Consider the following 27,378-nt stretch of genomic DNA (forward strand, 5'->3'; position numbering starts at 1 on the left):
ACTCAATAGCACTCGACGGACACCGATTGATCAAGTACACCGTGGTATTCACTGCCTTCACCCAAAAACTTGTAGGTAGCTTAGCATTGGAAAGCATACTTCTCACTCTTTCCAAAATGGTCATATTCATACGTTCGGCAAGAACATTTTGTTGAGGAGTCATCCACATGGCCTTGTGTCTCACAATTCCATGCTCATTACAATAGGGATTGAACTCCTCATTGCAATACTTGAGCCCATTATCCATTCGAAGCATCTTCATCTTCTTTTCGGTTTGGTTCTCAACCATAACCTTCCATTCCTTGAAACTTAATGAAAGCCTCATCCTTGGTTTTCAACGTGTAAACCCATACTCTCCTTGAATAATCATCAATGAGGGTTATGAAGTACCTACAACCACCTATTGAATTTGTTCTTGCAGGGCCCCATACATCGAAATGAACATAATCAAGGATCCCCTTAGTTCAATGCACCACAATGTTGAACTTCACCCTAGCTTGCTTGCCATAGATATAATGCTCACAAAAGTAAAATTTCTTCGCCTGGTGCCCACACAAAAGCCCTTGTTTACTAAGCTCAATTAGCCCTTTCTCACTAATATGGCCTAGCCTTCTATGCCAAAGTGTGATGTCACTCACTTTCTCATTTACCGAGATCGAAGCTTCACCTTGAACCACAATTCCATTTAGCACATACAAGACATTCTTCTTTGAAGCCTTCATCGCTACCATTAAACCATTCAAGACCTTCAAAGTGCCTCTCTCAGCCTTATAACTATATCCATGCTCATCCAACGTACCAAGAGAAATCAAATTCCTCTTCAACCCAGGAATATACTGCACATCCGAAAAAGTTCTCACAACTCTATCATGAAGCTTCAACTTTATCATACCAATCCCCTCAACATTGCAAACCACATTATTCCTATGAGAACACGTCCTCCATCTAGTTCCTTAAAAGTATCAAAATAACTCATCGGACTCATATGGAAAGTACAACTCGAGTCAAGTATCCACTCAATACCATTGTCTTGGTCGGTTACAAGCAATACTTCAGAGCTTTCATAACCTTCCAAGGTAACACTTGCATCTCCTTCCCTTTTCCAAGCTTCTCTAGACAATCCTTCTTGAAATGCCTTAATTGATTACAAGGGAAACATCTCATTTTGTTCCTTGATTTCGATCTACCTCGACTTTTACCTCACCAATTTCTACCACTAGGCCGATCCGAGGTTCTACCTCTCACCATGAGCCTCAACCCATCACTACTCTTGCCACTCAAGCTTCTCTCCGCATTCTTAACAACTATCACCGCTATAACTTCCTTCACATCCAAGGTTTGTCTTCCATACTTGAGAGTATCCACAAAGTGCTCATTTCCTCAAGGTAAAGAATTAAACAAAATCACCTCTTGGTCCTCACCCTTAATTGAGATTTGCATACTCTCCATATGAAGTCCCACATCGGTTGGAAAGGGAAACGAAACACTCCTTATAAGTGGGTGTGGATACTTTTCCCTTGCGAGGCTTTTTAAAACCTTGAGGGCTAGACTGTAAAAGGATTTTCTAGGCCCAAAGAGGACAATATTGCATGCGGGTGGTTTGGACTATTACAGATGGTATCAGAGCCAGTACCCGGATCGATGTGCCAGCGAGGATACTGGGCCCCAAGGGAGAGGACTGTGAAGTCTCACATTGATTGGAAAGGGAAACGAAACACTCCTTATAAGTGGGTGTGGATACCTTTCCCTTGCGAGACCTTTTAAAACCTTGAGGGTTGGGTTGTAAGAGAATTTCTCAGGCCCAAAGAGGACAACATCGCATGCGGGTGGTCTGGGCTGTTACACTCCATGTCTTGAATCACCTTAGTGAAGTCATCAAGATTATCACTCAAAGACCTTCCCTTTTTCATTTTGAAGCCATATAGCCATTGCTTCAAATTGATGCAGTTTGGTATCGATTTAGCCATGTACCTCTCTTCCAAAACTCTCCAAACACCCACCGCCGTTGTTTCCTTCGACACCTCTCTCAACACCTTATCTCTAAAACCAAGAATTATTGAACTATATGCCTTTTTCAATAATTCCCTTATCTCTCTAGCATCCATTGTTTCCGGTAAATGTTCCTTACCTTCTAAAGCCACATCTAACCCTTCTTTGACTAACACCGCCTTCATTTTCATCTTCCAAAGGCCAAAATCATTTGAGCCCATGAATTTCTCCACCTCAAACTTAGTAGACATGGTCAATTTTGCTTGGGAACAATATAATCAACCTAGCTTCAACCAAGGGAACCTCCAATTCCACTACAAGAAGTTAATAACAACAAGCTACACAAAAGCCCCAAATCTCCAAACTCCAATCCCTAGATTTTTACCAATCTAGGCCATGATACAAATTTGTAGAGATTCAACCTGTGTATAGTAAGGAATATATATATCCACAAGTAGCACACAACCCACAAAAAGCCCACAAACAAGCAAATATAGATGAAATAGAAGATCTCAGAACAAACCCATATGAAAATTCTAGAAAGAGAAAGACAAGCACATAAATATAACAGGAGAGAGAGAGAGAGAGAGAGAAACACACAAAAGTTTTACGTGATTCGATCAAGGTGATCTATGTTCACTGGCAAGCAAAGAGATGATGATTCTCATTATCTTAAAGAGATTACAAGCTTAATCACCACAAGCATGGCACCATTGATGGGATTTTAAAGAACCCACTGTTTCTCTCTCCAAAACCAGTAAAAAAGACTCTTCTTACTGTTTGGCACGAATTCCTAGGGTAACATATCATTAAAGAGGGGGCAAAACCATAATTTTGGTTTTTTTTTTTTTTTCTTCTTCTTTTGCTTTCTTCCTCTTCATTTCATCACCAAACATCATCCCATCAACTCCTCATGTTTATCAGTAATTTAGAGTCACAAAAACAACAGAAACCTTATTAAAAAGGTACTTTCTCAGAACCTGCAAGAGTGCCATAAGCTGTACAATATTACAATACTTGAGAAAATCTACCTTTTCTTTAATGGCAAAAGAAAAGAATAAGAGAAGAGCTAAAGCTGAAGAAATTCAACTAATAAGGAATAAACCACGAAAGCAATCAAGACTGAGAACATTAGGGTCATTTGCAGTATCGTCAGATGGAATTAATAAAGCTTCTTTGCTGTAAGCTCTGGAACAAGTCCATTTCTTTTCTAGCACTACTAACTCTCCTGCTTCCTTTAATTTTGAGAGTTCCTTTGAAATGTCTTGGACCAAAGTTGAACCTTTCTAAAAAGTCTGCAGATTAGGAGATAATTAAGAAAAAGAAAAGTTAAAGTCCAATATGTTATAAAATCTTTATTTTTAGAACTGTAAAATGGTTTTTAAATACATGAACAGTCAAGTTAGTAACAACGAAATTTTTTTTGGTAAATTATTAACAATGACATTGATGCATATATGTGAGGATAAATATATTGAGCCCACTTCCTAACATATTTAGCTTTTGGGATGGTGTGTGTAAGGGAATAATTTGAACTCAAGATGGGCCAGCCAATATATCAAAAGGTGTGTGACGATATACATATTGTGTTTGCTACCTAACAGCTTAAATGTTTTTACAATAGATGTAGTTCAAGTATTTAACAATATAAGAGATTGCATTTTGGTTTGGTAAGTCACTTACATAGCCAAAACCACTTATATTAGACATGGGCATAGTCTTCAACGTGTAATCACTAGGATACTTGGCAACAAATCGCTTGATGTATGGAGCTTCATCAACTATAGCAGAAACACCACCATGCTTACTACCTTTGGATAAAGCTTCTGCATATTCTTCAGGTGAACTATATAGCTTAAATCCTTCAAAATTTAAACTAAAAATAGAAGCTTGAATAGGTGAATCCATTTGATATCCTAAATAATTTCCCTTTGGATTTAATTGAATTTGTTGAACTGTCATCATTGAACTTAAGGTTGCTGTATAACTGTTAGTCAAAATAAGCACTACGAACACCCACACAATCACTACAAACTTTGATAACTGTTTAATAACTTCTCCCCTACAATTTAAAATAGAACATTAGTTCCTCATATGGTAATATTGAAAACTCAAAAAAATTAAAACTGAGAGAGCGATATGGAGAGTATAGAGAGTGCTTTAATATGAGCAAAAACAGGGGTCGAAAAGTGAACCATAACACTGTCCCAATTTGTTGGAATGATGAGCCTTGGAACTCTAGGTTGATTGGATGCTCAATTATCCACACCACAAAACCAGTTAAGATAAAGAATCCCGTTGTTGTTATCCAAAGATCTGCTGCAAGAGGACTCAAGAAAATCCACATGTTTCTTTTGCTGCTCTGGTTTGGTACCACCATAGCAATAGAACTTGAGTTGGTATGTGATATTGTAAAATCAGCATATAAGGATCTCTCCCACGTGATCGATATGTCACCCATAGCACCACCAAAGTTCTAATTTTTTCACATTTCCAACAGCAAAACAACAAACAAATCAATCAAATGAAATACTGATATGCCTTTTATGTAAAAAGATTTCCTTAAATAAAAGACTTAACCCAAGATAGACCTGATAAACAAGATCATTATATGTTCCTCCATTTGGGATGAATTCAACTTCTACTGGATAAGGTAATTTTCTAATGGCAAGCATGAATGCCTCTATGCAGAAGCCACTGAACACTGTCAAATTTGTTTGAGGATCTTTAATCAAGTCTACAAATCCTTTAAACTTATTGTGGCCAGGAACGCCAATTCTCAGCTTCATTTTGCTCGTACTAATCATGGATCGACCTCTTAGGCTGGTTAATGATCCTCCAGGTCATATGATTGGCTCTTCAAGATCACGAGCAGATGATATATGTCTTCTCCTATTTGCTTCTTTTGTGCTACAATTCCAAAATCCCACCCTTCTAGTTTTCCCATTACTTTTCACATTTATTACTTCAAATAAGTTAGAGGTTAGTTTTCCATTTATAAACTAAAAGTTACCACTTAAACCGAAAAATCTGCTTCTCAAAATCTCCTCCACAAGTAGTGAACCGTTTTTTATGCTTGAAACAAGTTTATTATAATCCCTTGCCCTCTCAACTGCTTCTGCTAGAGCCCAAATTGAATCATATGCCCAAATGCCATAGACACTTAACTCAATGGAAAACTTCCTTCTAAGTCTTAAAGCCAAATTCTGAAGATCTTTTGTTGCAGGAATATTAGACTTGGAACCTACTAAACCTTGCATGGAACCTATTACATATGAGTCTATAGAACTCAAGAGGTTCATAGTAGATGCTGTCACAAACGAAGCATACCCTTCACTCATCATTCCTAACCTTTTTACATTGATGAGAAGTTTCGACATGGGAGCTTTTGACATATGCACGAGAAACACCTTAGTTTGAAAGTCCATAAGTTTGTAGAGCTCTTCAACAACATTATCATCTGTGTATGTAGTCATTTACACAAATGATGAAATGGTTCAAAGATATCGCATCTACCATTAGTCAGTAAAGAAGATATAGTTTCACAAGGAAATAATCAATGAGTAACATCTACCTATCGTATGTAGGTTCCAATTGCAGAGCTTTACCACCAGAGTCTTGTACAGTCCCTAGTAGTTAAATCATTCATGTTGGGGATTGTAAAGTTTGCAACATTTTTTTATTTTGAATGATTTTCCATAATGGACTTTAATGGGCCTTTATGAGCATTATATGTGGCCTTTTAACTTTCCTAACATGGGTTTTGACATTTGGATGGATTTTTAGTCAAAACAAGTTTTGGAAAATTAATTCTCTACCATGAGCATCAATTGGAAAAAGAAAAAAAATATATATATATATATATATATATAGTTTTTTCTGCATATTTTAGATTGTGAGTGTAGTAAAGTTCAGGTGCACTAAAAGTTCGAAGGGAAGTCTTGGTGGTGTCTAGTCCAAGGTTTCAAATCCGTTGTATTTTGGGAGACAATCGTCAAGAAAACATCTACACCGGTGGGACAGAAATTGTTTTAAGAAAACTGTGATACTACACAGGTTTCAGACCATTTTTTCAACCAGCAGATTAAAATTAGGGACATTCAGGTTCTCAATTTTATTTTATTAAATTTTGTAAATTTTTATTTACATATGCAGATCCACATATATATATACACATATATTATTTTCCCATAATATCTTTCTAACAGATTATAGGTATACAATTGGACTCTCTGTAATATGATGAATATGATTAGATTGGATAGGATAGTAACAAAAGTTGGACTCGATTAGAATGTATAAGGTTTATTTATTTATTTTAAATAATTTGTAATATAAATTTATTATAAATGATTTAAAATAAAATTAATTAAAAATATTGAAAAAAATTATTCTGATTTAACCAAAGTCCAGTGCAATTTTCGTGAATTTTCCAACCAATCAACACTGGTCAATGCCAGTTGACGGTGGGTCAACGCCGATAAATGATTAGTCAACACTGATCAATGGTTAGTCAACGCCAATAAACACTAATGAACTATGGTTAACTGGTAGTTAATGGTTTCTAATGAAACAGTCCTATCTAAACCCATGCTTTTCAGTGGAATTAATTAATTTGTTTAATTAAAAATCAAAAAGATAGGATAAGGCTTAAGAGGTTGGACTATTTATTATCCAGTCAAATGTGAAAAAATTTGTACCAAACATTGGACTGGACTAGATTTACCATACTCCGGTTCGTTAATTAAAGTGTGATAATCCAAACTGACCTTAATTATTTTAATTTTAGTTCAATCAAATCGGACTAAACTTTGACTTAAGATAGTCAAATATTCAATCTCGTCCTGTACGCGCATCAACCAAACCTTGAGCCAATAATGAAATATTCATTGCCGAAGATAGAGTTTGGTATTTTTATATTTCTGAAACAGAATTATTGTGAATTCTTTTTTAAGTCAACTTATTTTAAATTCATTTATGGATGGAAAATCTCTTGTAAAAAACAGAAGAAGATATTAGAATGTTTATAATGTTAGTATTTCTCTCATGAGGGACGTTCTATTTGAAATTTGTTTGGAATATTGAAAAATGTTTTGGTAAGGAGCTTTAATGCATAATCCAAAACTGCAAAATAAGATTTGACTCTCATACACCTTTAATCTGAATTTAAAAAAAAAAAAAACTAAAAAAACTAAAAAAAAACAAAAAAAAAAAAAAAACCAAAAAAAAAAAAAAAAAAAAAAAAAAGCCAGAAAGGCTGACTCATAAAGGGCAAAAAAGTTTATACATGTTTGCCGAAGAGCTTTGTTGAATGGAATCATAGGTTTCAAAGTTCTTCTGAAAAGCAGGGGTAAAAAAAAAAAAAAAAAAGAAAAAAAAAGGAAAATATATAACTGTTAAGAGCACCACTCTGTCATCTAAACCAGGTCAACTACCAAGACCAAGAGCGCAGTTCAGTTACTGAAGTAAAACTCAAGGTCACGAATTTACAGAGTTTTTGCATATTCTGAACAGGTTTTTCTCACGATTTATATAACATTACTAGTCTTTTTGCAGATTCTGAACCGGGGTTTTGGTTTAGGTACATAGTTGACATGGTATAGAACTATTAATGATAGAGTGGTGGTTTTAATAGCTGTTCTTTTGCATTCACAGGGTCTTCTTGCAAATATCTATTAGGTGTATTCAAATGAGCTCTTGTGCAAGCTTTTTTCAAACTCTGATTCTAAGCCTTTCCTTTTCTGGTTCAAATGAAAAGCCTACCAATGGAAGGGTATATACCTGTATGAGTGAATCACATATTGTAACTTTGATCTATGAAAGTTGTTTGCCAAATAAATACGACTCCTTATTTAGAATATTACAAGTCTTTACATATCGTGAACAGGTTTTCGCTTCTTATCATCAATTTATATAAAGTTTTCATTTACCTCTTTTTTATAATTTTTTTTGGTTATTGGGACAAATCATCAAGCACACAAGTCCAAATTGAAGAAATCACATATGAAATTAACATGAGCTAAGACTTGATGGTTCTCAGTTCGTCATAAGCAAAACCCAGTAAAAGCAATGCCATAACAAAAATTTATTTAGAGAAACTAGAAATTACAAAATACTTCACAGTAGCAAATAACAAAACTGTAATTCCTATCTTCCTCATAACCTTCTGGTTTTAATTTTCCAACAATAAGAGTTATCAATCACAGCCTGAAGATGTTACATCTCAAAGTTTAAATTTTAATCTTTCTATTGAATGCTACACCTCTTTTCTTTTCCGCTTCATGCTAGTTAGTGCAAAAGATAAGCCAACAGTTTTTTTGCTCAGAATATCTCTCTCATCCTTGTGGTGATCCCCATAAATGGATTGCATACACTTTAGATGTAACATGGTAAAGTACTTGTCAAGATCAATCGGAGTTTTCAAAGCAAGTGCATACTTTCAGCAATGAAGTTTTATAGTCTTTTTGCATTCTCAATGGCAGATCTCAGAGCATTCAGAACAATTTCCAACTTAAACCTTTTATCTTCATGTCTAGTTAGAGCTGCTTCTTCATCCTCATTTCTCTTATTTGGTTTGGTGTAGTCATTATGCCAGTAGAATTCTCAGTATTCACCAAAGATTTTTCATCAGTTTTTTTTTTTTTTTTTTTTTTTTTGGGAACAGTAACTAATAAATACCCATTAGAGATATTTTCAGTTTGTCCAATGGGTGATATTCCTCCTTTGTCTCCTTCCCTCTGCTTCTGCTCCTTCTCCACCTTTCTTATCTTTCTCTTTTCTTTTTCCTTTGTACTATGGCCACTCAAATTAGGATCATGATCTTGAACATACTTACAGAATCCCACAAAATCATGAACAACTTTCTTTTTTAGATCAGGATTCTTCTGTGAGGCAATTCATTAGCCTGTTAGCAACAAGAGGTGCAACCATAGTTTCAAGCTCATCCCTACTAATTCTAAAACTACTACACATCAGAAATTGAAAGTGTTCAACGGAGATGCCAAGCTGCTTTCTCTCTTTATCAAAGTGCTTAAATGCATCCTCAGCATAATCAACATATTGGAATATATTATTAGTCTCCTCAAGTTCCACCTTACCCTGATCATCTCTTTTCCTCTTATCTCTTCCCGATTTCGTCAATCCTCCATTATCAACCAAGAATTTGGCAGAAATCCTTTGCACCCTTTTCTTTTTGGGCACCGAATTGGGTATCTCTGAAGTGAAGAAATACAATAACTCATCTAGAACATCAGAATGGCTATCAAAAAGCAGAGCACACTTTTTATTTATTTCTTTAATATTCTTCAAACCACCATTCTTGTCCCTATCCATCAGCGTAAGAAAAGCTTCAAACTTAATACCATGGTGATGATGATCTCATCATCAGAACAAAACCTAGATATGATCTTGTTCACCAAAGAGACCGCAACTCTAAGTCTGTCCTCCATTTTTATCTATTTTACCAAAACAGAACAGCTTTCGAAAATGCTTTGATGTATAACTTTATTAGCTTGTTTTTGTAGTGATATTCGTTCTTAGAATGTTTCATTTTCCTTTTTTTTGTCATCAACCATACATGTGAAAATGTTATCCTATTGCCTTAAAAAATTTAAAAAAAAATAAAAATAAAAATAAAAGGAAAAAGAAAAAGAAAAAGAGAATGTTTTGCAATTGAATTACTTAATTTTTTTTTTTCCATTTACCTGTGGCAAAATCTAATATCTTCCCAGATTAAAAAATATATATATATTTCTCAATCATAATAGATATGGAGGAAAAAAAAAAAATTGATCTTGGGATGTTCTAGATGGTCATTTAGCATACTCTGCCCTAGTTTCTCTTTCTGAGCCCACTTCTTCTCTGCCCTCTAATAGATGTCCCTTCTTTATTCAGATCACACAGGATGTAGAAACTTGTCAATTTAAGGGTATTTATGCCTTGGCCACTTTCAAATGGAAGGATTCCATAGTTATTTATGAGGACTCAGATTAGGGAAGAGATATTCTACCATATATGATTGACTCCTCCTTCCGTGTAAACTATTATTTTTCATTTTCACACTCAAGAAATCATAATTTCTTTTTTTTCCCGTAAATATTGTTGAAAACTCATGCTTGAATCATTAGTAGCACTTAATTATTCAGGCCTAAAATATACTATTCTTCAATATCTTGTACCTAAATTCATTGGAAAAACATTTTCTCTTGCTGATCATTCTGATCAAGTTTGCCTTGTTGAGCTGCATATTGCCTATGCTTTTAAGATCAGCTTTGGCTAAATATTTATTTCCGGTGGGGGTTAACTCTCTCTCTCTCTCTCTCTCTCTCTCTCTCTCTCTCGCTCTCTCTCTTTCGCTTGTTTCTTGTTTTTGCTTATTCAGCCAAAACACACACACACACACACACACACACACACACACACACACACACAAGAGTTCTGATAGAAAGCCTGTTGGCTGTAGTTTCAGTTAATTAATTAGACAACTAACAAAATGGTTCAAGCAACCATACGGTGTATGTATATATATATATATATATATGCTTTCAGAAAAAGTAGGAACACAGTAGTCATTCAGCAAAACTCTTCTTTATTTGAATCTTAGCCATAAAGTCCTCTATAGTCATGCAAATAAAATCAACTAAAACCAAAGTTATATTTTTCAAAACCATGTTAACAAAAGTATTAGGAAATGTTTTACCAACTCATTAACTGAATCAAAATCAAAAGTATGTTTGGTATCATGCACTTATATCGTTGTTTCCATCAGAAATCTTCATGGAGAGGTACCTTCTCACACTCTGCAACCGTAATATAAGCTGTACAAATTTGTAATCCTTGAGATCACCCGCCTTTTCTTTAATGGAAAAGGCAAAGAATAAGAAAAGTGCCAAAGTTGAAGAAACCCCACTAATAAGGAATAAACCACGATAGCTATCGAGACTAAGAGCATGAGGGTCATTTGCAGAATCGTCTGAAGCAATTAGAGATAACTGACTGTAACCAAACCATTTCCTTTCCAGCTCTGCTAATTTTCCTGTTTTCCTCAGTTCATAGATTGCTTTGGACATGTTTTGGACCAAAGGTGACCCTTTACGAAAACCCTGAAGATTTTAAGAGATAAAAGAGTTATTTATCCAAGATATATAAAAGTTAACTGTATTTGGTGTATAGAAAAGCCACTTACAAAGCCAAAACCATTGATATCAGACATGGGCATCATCTTTAACGTGTAGTCACCAGGATACCTTTCAATGAAGATCTTCATGTATGGAGCCTCATCAACTATGGCAGAAACACCACCATGCTTACTACCTTTGGATAAAGCTTCTGCATATGCTTGAGGTGAATGATATGGCTTCAATCCTTCAAAGTTTAAGCTTAAAAGAGCACTTCGCAGAGCTGAATTGGCTTGATATCCTAAATAATTACCCTTTGGGTTTAACTGAATTTGTTGAACTGTCATCATTGAAGTTAAAGTTGCAGTGTAGCTATTTGTCAATACAAGCACTACAAACACCCACACGATCACTATGAACTTTGATAAGTTGTTCAACAACCTCTCCCCTGCAGTGTAAAACAAAAACATCATCTTTACAACTAGAAGATATTTGTGATCACAACTTGTGTTGCATCAAATTTGACGTGGTAACGTTGGAGTGGTTAAATGTAAAAACAATATTTATTTTAAGTTACATGGCCAAAAAAGGGTTTTAGACTATGTTGGAAATTCAAAATTCATAAAGCAGTGAAGGTATAGAGAGTGCTTTACTATGAGCAAAAACAAGGGTCGAAAAGCCGAACGATAACATCGTCCCAATTTGCTGGGATAATGAGCCTTGGAACTCTTGGTTGATGGGATGCTCAATTACCCACACAACAAACCCCGTCAAGATAAAGAAACCTGCTGCTGTAATCCAAAGTTCTGCGGAAAGAGGTCTCAAGAAAATCCACATGTTTTTGTTGCTGTGCTGGTTTCGTACCACCATAACAACATTACCTGTTTCTGTATATGGTATGGTAAAATCAACATACAAGGACCTCCCCCCTGTGATCGTTACATCTCCCACAACAGCATCACAATACTAATTTATCCACATTTCAAACAAGAAAACCGTAAGCAAATTTAAAAAAAAAAAAAAAAAAAAAAAAAAAAACCAAGGAGAGTTTTCTTTAAATAAAAAGCTCACCCCAAGATAGAGCCCATAAATAAGGTCATCATATCTTCCTTCAAATGCAACGAACTCAACTTGTACTGGATAAGGTAATGTTTGGATCGCATCCATGAATACATCCACGCAAAAGCCGCTGGGTGCTATCCTATTTGATTGAGGATCTTTAATCCAAGATACTAATTCTCTAAAGCCGTTATTAGATGGAACACCAACTTTCAGCTTCATTTCACTCGTACTAATTAAGGAACGACCTTTTGGAATAGTCATTGAGCCTCCAGGCCATATGACGGGCACTTCAAGATCATCAACAGATGATAAATGTCTTCTCCTACTTGCTTCTTCTGTGCAACTCCAAAATCCCACCCTTCTAATTTCCCCATTACTTCTAACATTGACTATTTCAAATGAGTTTGAGACTAATTTTCCATTTACAAGCTGAAAGTCACCACTTAAACCCGTAAATCTACTTCTTAAAATCTCCTCCACAAGTAATGAACCATGTTTCATGCGTAAAGAGAGTTCATTATAATCCTTTTTTTTCTCAAATGCTTCTGCTAGAGCCCAAGTTGAATCATACGCCCAAATCCCAAAAGCACTTGGCTCTCTTACTTTTATGTTGGGTTCCTCAATGGAAAACTTCCTTGTAAGTCTTAAAGTCAAATTGTGAAGATGTTTTGATTCGGGAATATAAGACTTTAAACCAACTAGACCTTGCATTGACGCAATTACAGAGGGGTCCACAGAAGTGAAGAGGTTCATGGTAGTTGCTGTCAGAAACCAAGCATACCCTTCACTCATCATTCCCAAACCTTCTGCATTGATGAGAAGTTTGGACACGAGAACTTTTGACATATGCACAATGAACATTTTAGTTTGTAATTCCATAAGTTTGTGGAGCTCTTCAACAACATTATCATCCGTGCATGAGTCAGAAATGGCAGACTTATATGTAATATTAATACCATTTTCATGAATGGAATCAACCATATATGGTAGGATGTCTCTCCCGAAATCTGTGTCCTCGTAAATAAGTATGACATCCCTCCACTTGAAAGCATTAACCATAGCAGCAATACCTTTAAATTGACAAGTTTCAACATCTTGTGTGCTCTGAATAAAGAAAGGATACTTACCAAAGGGCAGACAAGAACTTGGTTCAGAAAGAGAAATTACAGGAACTTCTGCTTTGTCTCCTAACTCTGCCAAGAACTTTGCTTCCTTTCTAGTTTGTGCCCCAATGATTGCTTCTACTTTAACGTTATCTAAGAGGTCAAAAGCTGCATTTTTAACGAGATTTACTTCGGTTACTAACCATTTGCAAGTTCACTTATAAAAGGGCGAAAAACTCAAAAAGAGGAAAAAAAAAAAAAAAAAAGTTTGGCTGAAGTAGGTTTTTCAAGGGTTTTGTATCATTTATTAAAATAATGTGTAAATAATGATAATTAAAAAGAATTAAAGCTTGAAAAATAATTAAAACGAAAATAACAAGAAAAAACAAAGATAATTAAAACTTAAAAGCGGACCAACCTTCATCAGGAGAGATATATACAACTATTAATTTAATTATGGAATTTCATCTATGGGTATTGACAAATTACATATACTCAAATTCAATTTAGACACATATATACACATATAACAATTTTGATATATTAGAAACTATGTTCGAAATTATAACGAGAGCTATCATAACTTTACATTTTTTAGCGCATAGGATATGAAGATATCCAAACTCATATCATTGGCCACATGTAGGAGAGATACAATGATCCCGTACCTAGAAAGTTTAAAAGTTGTCACAGTTGGTCCAACTGAAATTTAAATTTTGAATAATTGGGTTAATTACATTTTAATTCTGTGTTTTTGGCAAGTTTGATATTGAATTTTCAAATTTAAAACATTGCATGTTAGGCCATCAATTTATAATTTATTTCACATTAAACACTCACTTTTCAAATAACTACCTGATGGTTTAAAAGACGAGAAAATTGACAAATTTTTTCAATTTACAAATAAGATAAGGAAAAAAATTTGATTAATTTATTAATAAAAAAACTAATCAATTTTTAAAATTTTTAAATTTTCTGCTAGACAATTTGAGAATTGAGGGCTTAATTTGAAACAATTTACATAATTAAAGGTTTAAGGTGAAATATTTTAAATATATTTGAGAGCCCAAATGCAGTTTTACCAAAATCACTACGCGAAAATTGATATCTAGCGACACTTATTTAGCGACGCTACGAAACAAACACGTCTGAAAAAACAAAACCGCGACTCTGAGGTTAATGCGTCAGTAAAAATTCAATAAATATACGACGTACTATATAGATTGTGCGTCGCCTGTTCTCTCCTCCACTTTTTTTTTTTAGTTATTTTAATTAATCTTAATTTAACAACAAATAACCCATAAAGATATTAGAGCAACATAACTGAGGTTGATTTTTTTTTTTCTTTTTTGTTATACGTTTAACAGGCGACCCACACGCGACGCACCAATAAGATTGTGCGTCGCCTGTTCTTTTTTTTTTTTCAATTTTTTTGTTTAAACATTTAAAAAAAAAATCAAAATAGGACTATAACAAGAATTGAACACAGGCCCTCTTACACTCTCAAGAAATCACCACACCACTAGGCCAAATCACTTATATGTACTAATACAGCAAAAATTGGCTAATATAGTGTTAGGCGACGCATTATTCAAACAATGCGTCGCCAAATACAAGAACAGGCGACGCATTCCTCAACAAATGCGTCGCTTGTTCTTTTTTTTTTTTTCAATTTTTTTGTTTAAACATTTAAAAAAAATAAAATCAAAATAAGACCAATTGAACCCAGGACCTCATTCACTCTCAGAAAATCACCACACCACTAGGCCAAATCACTTATATGTACACAACAAAAATTGGCTAATAGAGTGTTAGGCGACGCATTATTGAAACAATGCGTCGCCAAATACAAGAACAGGCGACGTATTCCTCAACAAATGCGTCGCCTGTTCTTTTTTTTTTTTCAATTTTTTTGTTTAAACATTTAAAAAAAATAAAATCAAAATAGGACCATAACAAGAATTGAACCCAAGACCTCATACACTCTTAGGAAATAACCACACCACTAGCCCAAATCACTTATATGTACTAATACAGCAAAAATTGGCTAATATAGTGTTAGGCGACGCATTATTGAATCAATGCGTCGCCAAATACAAGAACAGGCGACGCATTCCTCAACAAATGCGTCGCCTGTTCTTTTTTTTTTTTCAATTTTTTTGTTTAAACATTTAAAAAAAATAAAATCAAAATAGGACCATAACAAGAATTGAATCCAGGACCTCTTACACTCTCAAAAAATCACCACACCACTAGGCCAAATCACTTATATGTATTAATACAGCAAAAATTGGCTAATATAGTGTCAGGCGACGGATTATTCAAACAATGCGTCGCCAAATACAAGAACAGGCGACGCATTCCTAAACAAATGCGTCGCCTGTTCTTTTTTTTTTTCAATTTTTTGTTTAAACATTTAAAAAAAATAAAATCAAAATAAGACCATAACAAGAATTGAACCCAGGACCTCATTCACTCTCAGAAAATCACCACACCACTAGGCCAAATCACTTATATGTACTAATACAACAAAAATTGGCTAATAAAGTGTTAGGCGACGCATTATTGTAACAATGCGTCGCCAAATACAAGAACAGGCGACGTATTCCTCAACAAATGCGTCGCCTGTTCTTTTTTTTTTTTTCAATTTTTTTGTTTAAACATTTAAAAAAAATAAAATCAAAATAGGACCATAATAAGAATTAAACCCAAGACCTCATACACTCTCAGAAAATAACCACACCACTAGGCCAAATCACTTATATGTACTAATACAGCAAAAATTGGCTAATATAGTGTTAGGCGACACATTATTCAAACAATGCGTCGCCAAATACAAGAACAGGCGACGCATTCCTCAACAAATGCGTCGCCTGTTCATTTTTTTTTTTTCAATTTTTTTGTTTAAACATTTAAAAAAAATAAAATCAAAATAGGACCATAACAAGAATTGAACCCAGGACCTCATACACTCTGAGGAAATCACTACACCACTAGGCCAAATCACTTGTATATACTAATATAGCAAATATTGGCTAATATAGTGTTAGGCGACGCATTATTGAATCAATGCGTCGCCAAATACAAGAACAGGCGACGCATTCCTCAACAAATGCGTCGCCTGTTCTTTTTTTTTTTTCAATTTTTTTGTTTAAACATTTAAAAAAAAAATCAAAATAGAACCATAACAAGAATTGAAACCAGGACCTCTTACACTCTCAAGAAATCACCACACCACTAGGCCAAATCACTTATATGTACTAATACAGCAAAAATTGGCTAATATAGTATTGGGCGACACATTATTCAAACAATGCGTCGCCAAATACAAGAACAGGCGACGCATTCCTCAACAAATGCGTCGCCTGTTCTTTTTTTTTTTCAATTTTTTTGTTTAAACATTTTAAAAAAATAAAATCAAAATAAGACCATAACAAGAATTGAACGCAGGACCACTTACACTCTCAAGAAATCACCACACCACTAGGCCAAATCACTTATATGTACTAATGCAGCAAAAATTGGCAAATATAGTATTAGACGACGCATTATTCAAACAATGCGTCGCCAAATACAAGAACAGGCGACGCATTCCTCAACAAATGCGTCGCCTGTTCATTTTTTTTTTTCAATTTTTTTGTTTAAACATTTAAAAAAAAATCAAAATAGAACCATAACAAGAATTGAACCCAAGACCTCTTACACTCTCAAGAAATCACCACACCACTAGGCCAAATCACTTATATGTACTAATGCAGCAAAAATTGGCTAATATAGTATTAGACGACGCATTATTCAAACAATGCGTCGCCAAATACAAGAACAGGCGACGTATTCCTCAACAAATGCGTCGCCTGTTCTTTTTTTTTTTCAATTTTTTTGTTTAAACATTTAAAAAAAATAAAATCAAAACAGGACCATAACAAGAATTGAACCCAAGACCTCATACACTCTCAGGAAATAACCACACCACTAGCCCAAATCACTTATATGTACTAATACAGCAAAAATTGGCTAATATAGTGTTAGGCGACGCATTATTCAAACAATGCGTCGCCTGTTCTTTTTTTTTTTTTTCAATTTTTTTGTTTAAACATTTAAAAAAAATAAAATCAAAATAAGACCATAACAAGAATTGAACCCAAGACCTCATACACTCTCAGGAAATCACCACACCACTAGGTCAAATCACTTATATGTACTAATATAGCAAATATTGACTAATATAGTGTTAGGCGACGCATTATTGAATCAATACGTCGCCAAATACAAGAACAGGCGACGCATTCCTCAACAAATGCGTCGCCTGTTCATTTTTTTTTTTTCAATTTTTTTGTTTAAACATTTAAAAAAAAAATCAAAATAGGACCATAACAAGAATTGAACCCAGGACCTCATACACTCTCAAGAAATCACCACACCACTAGACCAAATCACTTATATGTACTAATACAGCAAAAATTTGCTAATATAGTATTAGGCGACGCATTATTCAAACAATGCGTCGCCAAATACAAGAACAGGCGACGCATTCCTCAACAAATGTGTCGCCTGTTCATTTTTTTTTTTCAATTTTTTTGTTTAAACATTTAAAAAAAATAAAATCAAAATAGGACCATAACAAGAATTGAACCCAAGACCTCATACACTCTCAGGAAATAACCACACCACTAGCCCAAATCACTTATATGTACTAATACAGCAAAAATTGGCTAATATAGTGTTAGGCGACGCATTATTCAAACAATGCGTCGCCAAATACAAGAACAGGCGACGCATTCCTAAACAAATGCGTCGCCTGTTCTTTTTTTTTTTTTTCAATTTTTTTGTTTAAACATTTAAAAAAAATAAAATCAAAATAAGACCATAACAAAAATTGAACCCAAGACCTCATACACTCTCAGAAAATCACCACACCACTAGGCCAAATCACTTATATGTACTAATATAGCAAATATCGGCTAATATAGTGTTAGGCGACGCATTATTGAATCAATGCGTCGCCAAATACAAGAACAGGCGACGCATTCCTCAACAAATGCGTCGCCTGTTCATTTTTTTTTTTCAATTTTTTTGTTTAAACATTTAAAAAAAAAATCGAAATAGGACCATAACAAGAATTGAACCCAGGACCTCATACACTCTTAGGAAATCACCACACCACTAGGCCAAATCACTTATATGTACTAATACAGCAAAATTTGGCTAATATAGTATTAAGCGACGCATTATTCAAACAATGCGTCGCCAAATACAAGAACAGGCGACGTATTCCTCAACAAATGCATCGCCTGTTCATTTTTTTTTTTCAATTTTTTTGTTTAAACATTTAAAAAAAATAAAATCAAAATAGGACCATAACAAGAATTGAACCCAAGACCTCATACACTCTCAGGAAATAACCACACCACTAGGCCAAATCACTTATATGTACTAATACAGCAAAAATTGGCTAATATAGTGTTAGGCGACGCATTATTCAAACAATGCGTCGCCAAATACAAGAATAGGCGACGCATTCCTCAACAAAATGCGTCGCCTGTTCTTTTTTTTTTTTTCAATTTTTTTGTTTAAACATTTAAAAAAAATAAAATCAAAATAAGACCATAACAAGAATTGAACCCAAGACCTCATACACTCTCAGGAAATCACCACACCACTAGGCCAAATCACTTATATGTACTAATATAGCAAATATTGGCTAATATAGTGTTTGGCGACGCATTATTGAATCAATGCGTCGCCAAATACAAGAACAGGCGACGCATTCCTCAACAAATGCGTCGCCTGTTCCTTTTTTTTTTTTAAATTTTTTTGTTTAAACATTTAAAAAAAATAAAATCAAAATAGGACCATAACAAGAATTGAACCCAAGACCTCCTACACTCTCAAGAAATCACCACACTACAGGCAATCCTTCTTGAAGAGAATACGTTGCCTATTCTCTCAATTAACAAAAACAAAAATTTTGAAAGACATGCAAATTTTATAAAGAATAAAGGTGTACTTGAAAAACAGAAAAATAAACAACAATCTTCGATATTTTGCTTCGCATTTTTAAGAAATATTTTCAGTTTTTATTTGTAGTTGAAAAATAAAAATATTAATCAAAGAAAAAAAATGCAATTGGGAGAAAAGGCGCGTTCTTGCCATTTTTTGAAAATTTTTGGCGCGTTTTTAAATTTTTACGCGCTCCTTTAAATCCATTTTTTCTTTTTTAAAACTACATCAAGTACACCACCTAATCGATATTAGATTTGGAAGCAATCTAAGAGAGACTTGAAGAGTGAGATATTCCAGGTTTCATTTTTCATTTGCCTACGTTGTCGTCGGCCGAGAAGCTAGATTTCTCTTTGTCGCCCTCGTGATTTTTTGGTTTTCTTCTTTCTTTATCTCCATCGTTTAGGTGAGTTTCTTTTTTCTTAACATGAGGTGGGTTGTTTTTTTTTTTTTTTCATTTTAACTGCAGCTTAGGTTCATTGGGTTTTATTAATCTTGCTTTTTTAGAAATTATGTTTGTGATATTGCTTGACATTATTTTGCTAAGTTCAACAAGTATTTTGTGTTGAAGATTAACTTGAATCAAGATGGTCTATTGTTTTAACTTCACCACAACATCGTACGGTTGTTGAAGAAGATGTTCTTGGAGATACAAAGATGGCTCACAATCCATTTGTCATATAGTTGCCAAGTGTCGATGAAAATGATAATGAGGATGAATGTGAGAGTGACTATGTTTGTAATGACTATGAGGGGAGAAATGTGATTCGTCAAATCTTAAGAACAATGGTAATATTTTTTAAATTTTCATTTATACTAAATTACAAATTTAATAATGATTAATATTTTATTTATTTTGCATAAGTGCATGCTAATAACTTTTTTAATGTTTCCATATGCAGTATGAGGATGTAATATCGTCAACAAGAGGTCAACTTCCATCTCAATGAATATGCATTCATGGAATTTTAATTAATATTAAATTTGTTATGAAAAATACAATAGCTTACAAATTATGTAAAAATATATCAATGAGATGATATTTAATTTATTTGATAATTAATTTGTTATGACAAAATATTTATTTAAAATTTTTGTATTCTATTTATTTTGGATGAAGCTAGTTTTCATTTTTTTGTATTTTAATTATTTTTATATTTTTACTATTTTAATCACTTTTCACAAAATTTAAAAAAATTAAAAAAAAAAAGAAGGGGCGACGCATTAAGAAATAATGCGTCGCTAAAAGTGTCGATCCGTCGTTAAATAGGCGACTCTATTAATGCGTCTCTAAATAGGCAATTCTACTAATGCGTCGCTAAATAGTCAACTCTATTAATGCGTCACTAAATAGGCGACTCTATTAATGCGTCGCTAAATAGTCACTTTATTAATGCGTCGCTAAATAGACGACTCTACTAATGCGTCGCTAAATAGTAAAATGCGTCGCTAAATAGGCGACACTAATAATGCGTCTCTAAATAGTCAATGCGTCGCTAAATAGACGACTCTATTAATGCGTCGCTAAAAGTAAATATGAGTCGCTAAAAAGTCAAAGATAGGCGACTCTTATAATGCGTCGCTTGTTGTCTTATAGATTTAGCGACAAGACATTAGGCGACACCGTGCGATACGTCGTTATTTATTTTGTGCGACGCATTTATTGCGTCAGTTATCAATACGATTCTAGTAGTGAATACAAGTGTTAAATTAATGTGATTAACCGTAAATAAATTATCGAGGTGTTATCCATAGCACATGCCATATATTTGTATTTCCCATTATAATTTAGAAGATAGTTGCACAAGAATATCACTCCTGTAGTCTATGCACACATATACAAACTCAAGGAGGGAATGTTCTATAATATATTTGACAAATAATTTTTATTGGACAATAAGTGAGATGATAAGCACTGATTTCTATTAAGGGGTGAAATAATATTTATTAGAAAACTTTGTCAATTATATAATCGACCCCTGTATATAATATTATATTCTACTTTATTTTTTCTTTTCTTTTTTATATAATCTCTCATTCACATAATATATACATTCTAACTTACAAAACTTTATTGTCGAAAGAACAAAGGAAAAATAACAAAAATTTTCTGAAAAAGTTATTAATAAAAAATTGTTTTCAAAAAAATGTTAGAACGGCAAAAAAAAAAAAAAGAAAGAATGGAATAGGATTGTAACCTCTGAGAACATAAAAATAGGTCTCCAGAACTCGCAAAAAGGATTGAAAAATCAATATAATTAGCTCTTTCCATATATAGTCATTTTCCTATCCGGATATTTAGATTTTAAAAAATTCAGATGCAATTCATTTTGATGGGTATATATAATTGGGCAAAAAAGCACTGCATCCAGATTTTAATAAAGGTTAGATATCTTAACGTGACAATATGCACTCGAGGTGGAAGAGATAAGCAAGTCCATGCCAAGCTTGTGAGTAGGATCGACAAAGAAGGACCTCACCTATTCTTATTTTGCACCGAACAAGTTTAAAATCTTTTCCATTAATTCAAATTTTTTATTTAGTTGTTGTCTAAATTTTCTTCATTTGGTTGAAAAAAATTTAAAAATATATGTTCACAATGTAATATTTTGATTGTTTATATTCTGTCAGAAAAAACAAAATTTTTAATTGTCTATATAAATAAAAAATTGCCTAATCATAATTTTTTTTAAAAAATGAAATTGATAATTTTTTTCGAAGGAAATTGATAAAAAGTACATTGAAATAATATTTTATGCAAAAAATTTTAATTTAAATATTAGATGCTCAATTTGTCAAAACTGAAATTAAGATTTTTAGACATGAAATAATCTTTTTTTGTTTTTTTTTTTTTTTTTTGGTCCTGATAGAAGAGATAAAATAATTTAACATATACTATAATTTGGAAGGAAAATTATTCCATATATATATATATATATATATTTATAGGAGAATTTTTTAGTGCAGATGTCTGTATTAAAATACAGATATAATTTCAAACGATAAAAACTATCATTTAAAATGTTATTATTGATGATGATTTTTCTAAAAATCATCGTCTAAAAATATATTGATATTTTATTAAAATGTTGATGTCCAACTAAAATATTCAAAGTCACCATAAAACGCATCTATTACCTTAAATAGTGTGGGCATCTATTTAGGTAACACATTTAACGAAGTGTCCGTTAAGCAATGTTATTGCCACACTTGAAAAGGGACAAACCTATTTTATAGCAAAATTATATATATATATATATATAATCAGATTCAAATAAGATTTTTAATACGAAAAATAATATGAGATCTAATTCCTTTTTCAGTTTTTGAATTGCATCAAAAACTAAAATTTAAAATTTTCAATAATTTTACTTCTAGTTTTTTAAATTTTTTTTTCCCCATTTTTATTCATTAAATAGAATAGTTTTTTAAACTTATTTTGTAGTTACAAACTCTTGTATGTTTACTATATTTTGGTTTAAACTTCCATATTTCACTTAGTTCGCTACATTATTTCTCATTTTTTGTTAGTATAAAATCTTAAACTGAATTCCAAAGTTATGAACGAAATAATAAATTAACACAAGTAAATACTCTATAATTTCAATTTATTCATTATAAATTTTAATGATTTTTATTTTATTTTATTAATAATAGGAATGACAGTGGGGTTTGGTTGGATCCCTAAAAGATCCGCCCTGATCATCGAGGTGGATATGTACAACTCCAAATGGGATTTTTAGGTTGGGTTGGATCAGTTTGATAAGTTTATATCTACTTGGGGATCATGTAGATTTAGGTTCAGCCGATGCACATCGATTTTTTAGGTGAAAATGCAATAAATTTTGAATTTCTCTAACAAATTTATCATCTCGGGTTGGGTGGGGGTTAAAAAGGGTCGGGCTATGATTGGGGCCAGGTATTATCAAGTCAACTCGAAACCAGGGAAATCCGCCCCCAGTGTCATTCCTAGTTAATAGGTCTAAATTTTATTGCTTAGATTTATATTATCTTTCCACTCATAAAACGTTGGCGAAATTTATTTTTCATGCTAATTAAAAGAAGGAAAAAAATTGCAAAGAAATTGAAATTAAAAGAAAGTTTCAACAAAAAAATGAAAGTAAAATAACAAAGGCAAATTTTTTTTTTACAAAAATTGTTTGTGAAATCATCCCTATTTTTATTTTTTAAAGGGAGTTCTATAAAAATAAATAAATAAAAAAGTTCTTATGAAAATACAATAGCAAAGTTAGCAAAATTTTAGGCTGCAAAAATATTTTGCGAAATCATCTCATTTTTATTTTTTAAATGGAGAGTTAAGAATTTTTTTTCTTTAAAAAAAAAACACATCTAACATGGAAAGAAAATAAAAAAGTAAAAAAAAAAAAAAAAAAAAAAATCTTCACCGAATGACCTTATATTTTAATGGAAAAAATTGAGAAAAACATTTAAAATTAGGGAAAAAAAAAAAAAAGGTGCCAGTTTAGCTTTAATGCGTCTTGTATTTCATAAAAAAAGAAAAACAGATTTAATGGTTTTTTTCACTTTTTTTTAAAGGAAAAAAAAAGATTTAATGATTGTAAATTAAAATAGTAAAGCACATGCAACCGATGGTAAGAGAAATTCTACTGATGGTTAAAAAAAAAAAAAAAATTCAAAATATTTAAATATTTCATAAACCCATTCATTTTTATTTTTTTTTTAAATATTTTTACTGAGAAGGTATTTCTCTTCAAAGTCATATAACTAACAAGCATAAAATTTTGTGATTGAAGAAAGCCAGCTAGCCATAGCCTTACCAGCAGAGAGTGCATGGAGAGGTTTTCCTTTGGAATCCCTTGCATGAAGATGTAACCTTGTGGTGTAGTTATTGTGCATCTGGTAGAAATCCGAAACCGCCATGGAAATACAACTGTAAACAATCTTCCCCTCCTTTGATCCCATATCCAGAATCACCCCCACATGGACCTCATCCTCATGACTAATTATATTACTCAAATCATCAGCAACACAATGACCAAAAAGGCCGAAAGCAGTTAAAAGAATGAAAATGGCACTATTTTGCAAGCTTCTAGTCTCCATATCTGAGGGCGCTTAATTTTCTACAATCATTTATACATATACATACATATACATATACATATATATATATATATATAATAGTAGTTATGCTAGCTTTGTCTAAAGAATTAACAAAATAATATTAGTTTAAGAAAGCTGTGCTGATTTTCCAGGAAAGCAGCAGTTCAGAGTTGAGAAATTTCTTTATCTGATAGTGTGTCTAGCCAGTCAATTAATTGGATTGTTTATTTTTTATGTCAGCGCCGCCCAGCTAATGGCTCAATTGCAAAACTCTCCACGAAATCCTGGTCATATATTTATACTCCAGATGTTGAAATGTTTACGGTGGAGGGGTTGGATTTGATTCAACTATTTTATATCTTGTCAATAAACTTTAAATTAAATATAATTTGATTAGATTAGATTTAAAATTTTCCAATCCCATTTAATCCAGTCAAATCCCAACATTTAAAGTGATTCAAATTATTCAAATGCTACCAAAGAGAATTCTAATAGTAAAACTATCAAATCGATTTGATAATAACATAGTTGTATATTTTCTAGTAAGAAAATCCATAACATTATCAAATCAGAAATTCTTATATGGGAAATACTAAAGGTTGTCATATCCTATTTTAAAAATTTTTAAATTTAAATTCAAATAATAATTGATAATGTAACCAACTAATAAATATTCTCTCGCCATCCTAAGTTACATTGGGTACATAGAATAACTATTTCTCTAAAAATAAAAATAGTTATTTATAGGAATAAAAAATATAAAAAGGATTGATAATTCCTCTATATATATGTTTGATATAAATATTAATTTGAAATCAAAATGCTTTTATAAATATATTTTTTAAAAAGTTCAAATCTGGTAAAAGGTAATTAAAAATTAAATTTTATATTTATTTATATATTTTTATTATGTGATAAAAAAATATAAATCTAAAAATAGTAAAGATATTTCAAAATTTATCTAAATTAAAATGTAGAAAAAAATAATTTTGAAAGTTTAAAGAGAAATTATTATTCCTACAAATAAAAGCATATATATTTTTATAAAATAGTTGTTGTTAAATCCAAAAGCTTGCCAAATATTTAAAAAACAAAATAAAAAAATAAATCTATGAAATATTTATTTTATTTTTATATCTATTTTATAAACCAAACATGCTCCTATGTTTAACTAAATTAGAAATTTCGGCATAAATGAATAATTTTGGAATACATTTACTTAAAAATATTGTTATTCCTAAAAAATAAAGATTAATAGTTTTTATAAATAAATAAAAATGTAATATAACAACTATTCCTATTTTTTAATTTGGTAATAAAAAAAGCAAAAATTTGACGGAAGAAAAGGAAAATAATACGAAATGTAGAAAAGAAACTAAAGCGTGTTTTTTTTTCTTTTTATTTTAAAAAAATTGAAGTTTTTAATAAAAATAACAATTGCTTACTTTGAGAATCAAGATTCTATTAAAAAATATATATATAGTAATAAACAAATTCAACTTTACAAATTCAATGAAATACAGTAATATATCAATTATCACAATGATATAAATACTTATTATATTCGATGTTTTAATGAACAAAGGAAACGTGTGCGCTAAACATTGATGTAACAGGCGTTTATGTACATAACGACGAAAGCGTCTTTACGGTTTTCAGCGTTTCCATTAAATAGTTTTTTAATCAAAACGATGACATCCATCTTCAGCAAAAACAAAATCCCAAATACCAGCAACCTCTTCCACCTTCACCCAAACGACCTTCCCACCATCATCAAAACTCCCTTTATTCCTCTTCATTTTTTTTAATTTTTTTTTTGAAATAAAGAAGTCCATTCATAAATTAAGTTACAGAGGTACAAATATCAGATTGAAGTAACAAAGAAAGCCATTGTGGACTGTCCTCAAGCCACGACTTAAACTCACATTTGTCTGTTGCATATTTAGCAATACAATGAGCAACTCCATTAGTTTCTCTTGACTCAAACTTACAGACAAGACCAGGACAAGCTTGAAGCATGCTCTGTAAATCTTCCACCAGATAGCAATTTGCGCCAAAAGTTTTCCTGAATGTGTGGAATTCACAGCATGCACTGCACCAAAACAATCACTAACAATTTCTCCTTCTCTAAAACCAGCCTCCATGCAAAAGCTAATAGCTTCACGAATGGCTATAAGCTCTGCATATTGCACAGACCATGCAGCTGCAAACAGCTTTGCTAGAGCTCCCATCAGCTCTCCAGATGCATTTCTCACTACTACACCAATGCCTATAGTTGGACAACCAGCCTTCAGAGAGGCATCAACATTTATTTTGTAAGTATTACTTTGAGGAGGTTCCCACTTAGTAGAACGCTGTGAGTGGTGTTGTACATTAGCGATCTGTATTGCTTCTTTGTGTTCCACATGGAGACGTGCAATGGTGTCCAATAATTGTGCATCTGTCATGACAAAATTGTTATGGATGAAAGCATTTCTATTGTTGCAGTGTAAATTGTTATGGATTTACACTAAACTAGGAAACATATTTACAGTTGTATATAGTTGCTGAACTTTCTTAATATTTGCCTTTATCACATCCATTAAAATAGGAAACTATATCTCCTAATACACAGCTAGTTTGATTCCCTACACTATCCTCCACCATGTCCCAGTTTTCATCATCACACTCAAGAAATCATGACCTTTTTTTTTAGAATTACTGAAAACACAAGCATGAAAACTGTAACACCCCGTCTCGAACCATGTCGGAAATTTTTGCACGTTGACCGAGGTTGACCGTTGACCGAAGGGGTCAAAAGTTGACTTTTTGATCCGGTTGGAATTCTAGGTTGACTGAGGTACCGTTACGGAGTACACGTTGGCACGAGTTCGTAGACTGGTAGCACGTTGAAAACGGAGCTACGGTTTGAAAGTTTTGAGTAAAACAAGTTGAGGTCCAAACTGTCCAAGGGGTGCCGGAGTTGACTTTTTATTCATGCAAGGTTGAGCTTTGACTCATGTATGGTTGTGAAGTGCTCGTCGATA

General features: G+C 32.7%; 2 protein-coding genes across 2 annotated transcripts; both read right to left on the reverse strand.

The window, feature by feature from the left end:
- Nucleotides 1-2,909: 2,909 nt before the first annotated feature.
- On the reverse strand, nt 2,910-5,465 carry LOC107422370 (glutamate receptor 2.7). Its single transcript, XM_016031808.1, has 5 exons — nt 5,003-5,465; nt 4,581-4,693; nt 4,267-4,465; nt 3,673-3,851; nt 2,910-2,969 (listed from the first exon to the last, which is right to left on the reverse strand). The coding sequence occupies exons 1-5, from the start codon at nt 5,463-5,465 to the stop codon at nt 2,910-2,912; spliced, it is 1,014 nt and encodes a 337-aa protein (XP_015887294.1).
- Nucleotides 5,466-10,727: 5,262 nt separating this feature from the next.
- On the reverse strand, nt 10,728-24,375 carry LOC112492208 (glutamate receptor 1.2). Its single transcript, XM_048476832.1, has 5 exons — nt 24,070-24,375; nt 12,177-13,438; nt 11,759-12,071; nt 11,174-11,553; nt 10,728-11,090 (listed from the first exon to the last, which is right to left on the reverse strand). The coding sequence occupies exons 1-5, from the start codon at nt 24,350-24,352 to the stop codon at nt 10,728-10,730; spliced, it is 2,601 nt and encodes an 866-aa protein (XP_048332789.1). The 5' UTR covers nt 24,353-24,375.
- Nucleotides 24,376-27,378: the final 3,003 nt, after the last annotated feature.

The sequence above is a fragment of the Ziziphus jujuba genome, chromosome 3, assembly GCF_031755915.1.
Source record: "Ziziphus jujuba cultivar Dongzao chromosome 3, ASM3175591v1".
In the NCBI taxonomy this organism is placed as follows: domain Eukaryota; kingdom Viridiplantae; phylum Streptophyta; class Magnoliopsida; order Rosales; family Rhamnaceae; genus Ziziphus; species Ziziphus jujuba.

What these genes read in the sequence shown, in the direction of transcription:
- LOC107422370 (XM_016031808.1), bottom strand. Translation starts at nt 5,465, where the DNA reads ATGACTACATACACAGATGATAATGTTGTTGAAGAGCTCTACAAACTT. An exon ending in GGGATTCTTTATCTTAACTG is followed by an intron (nt 3,852 to 4,266) that starts GTTTTGTGGTGT and finishes TAAATTTTGAAG; the next exon opens with GATTTAAGCTATATAGTTCA. An exon ending in ATATAAGTGGTTTTGGCTAT is followed by an intron (nt 2,970 to 3,672) that starts GTAAGTGACTTA and finishes GCACTCTTGCAG; the next exon opens with GTTCTGAGAAAGTACCTTTT.
- LOC112492208 (XM_048476832.1), bottom strand. Translation starts at nt 24,352, where the DNA reads ATGGAGACTAGAAGCTTGCAAAATAGTGCCATTTTCATTCTTTTAACT. An exon ending in TCTCCATGCACTCTCTGCTG is followed by an intron (nt 13,439 to 24,069) that starts GTAAGGCTATGG and finishes TTAAAAATGCAG; the next exon opens with CTTTTGACCTCTTAGATAAC. An exon ending in GACCCTTGTTTTTGCTCATA is followed by an intron (nt 11,554 to 11,758) that starts GTAAAGCACTCT and finishes TTTACACTGCAG; the next exon opens with GGGAGAGGTTGTTGAACAAC.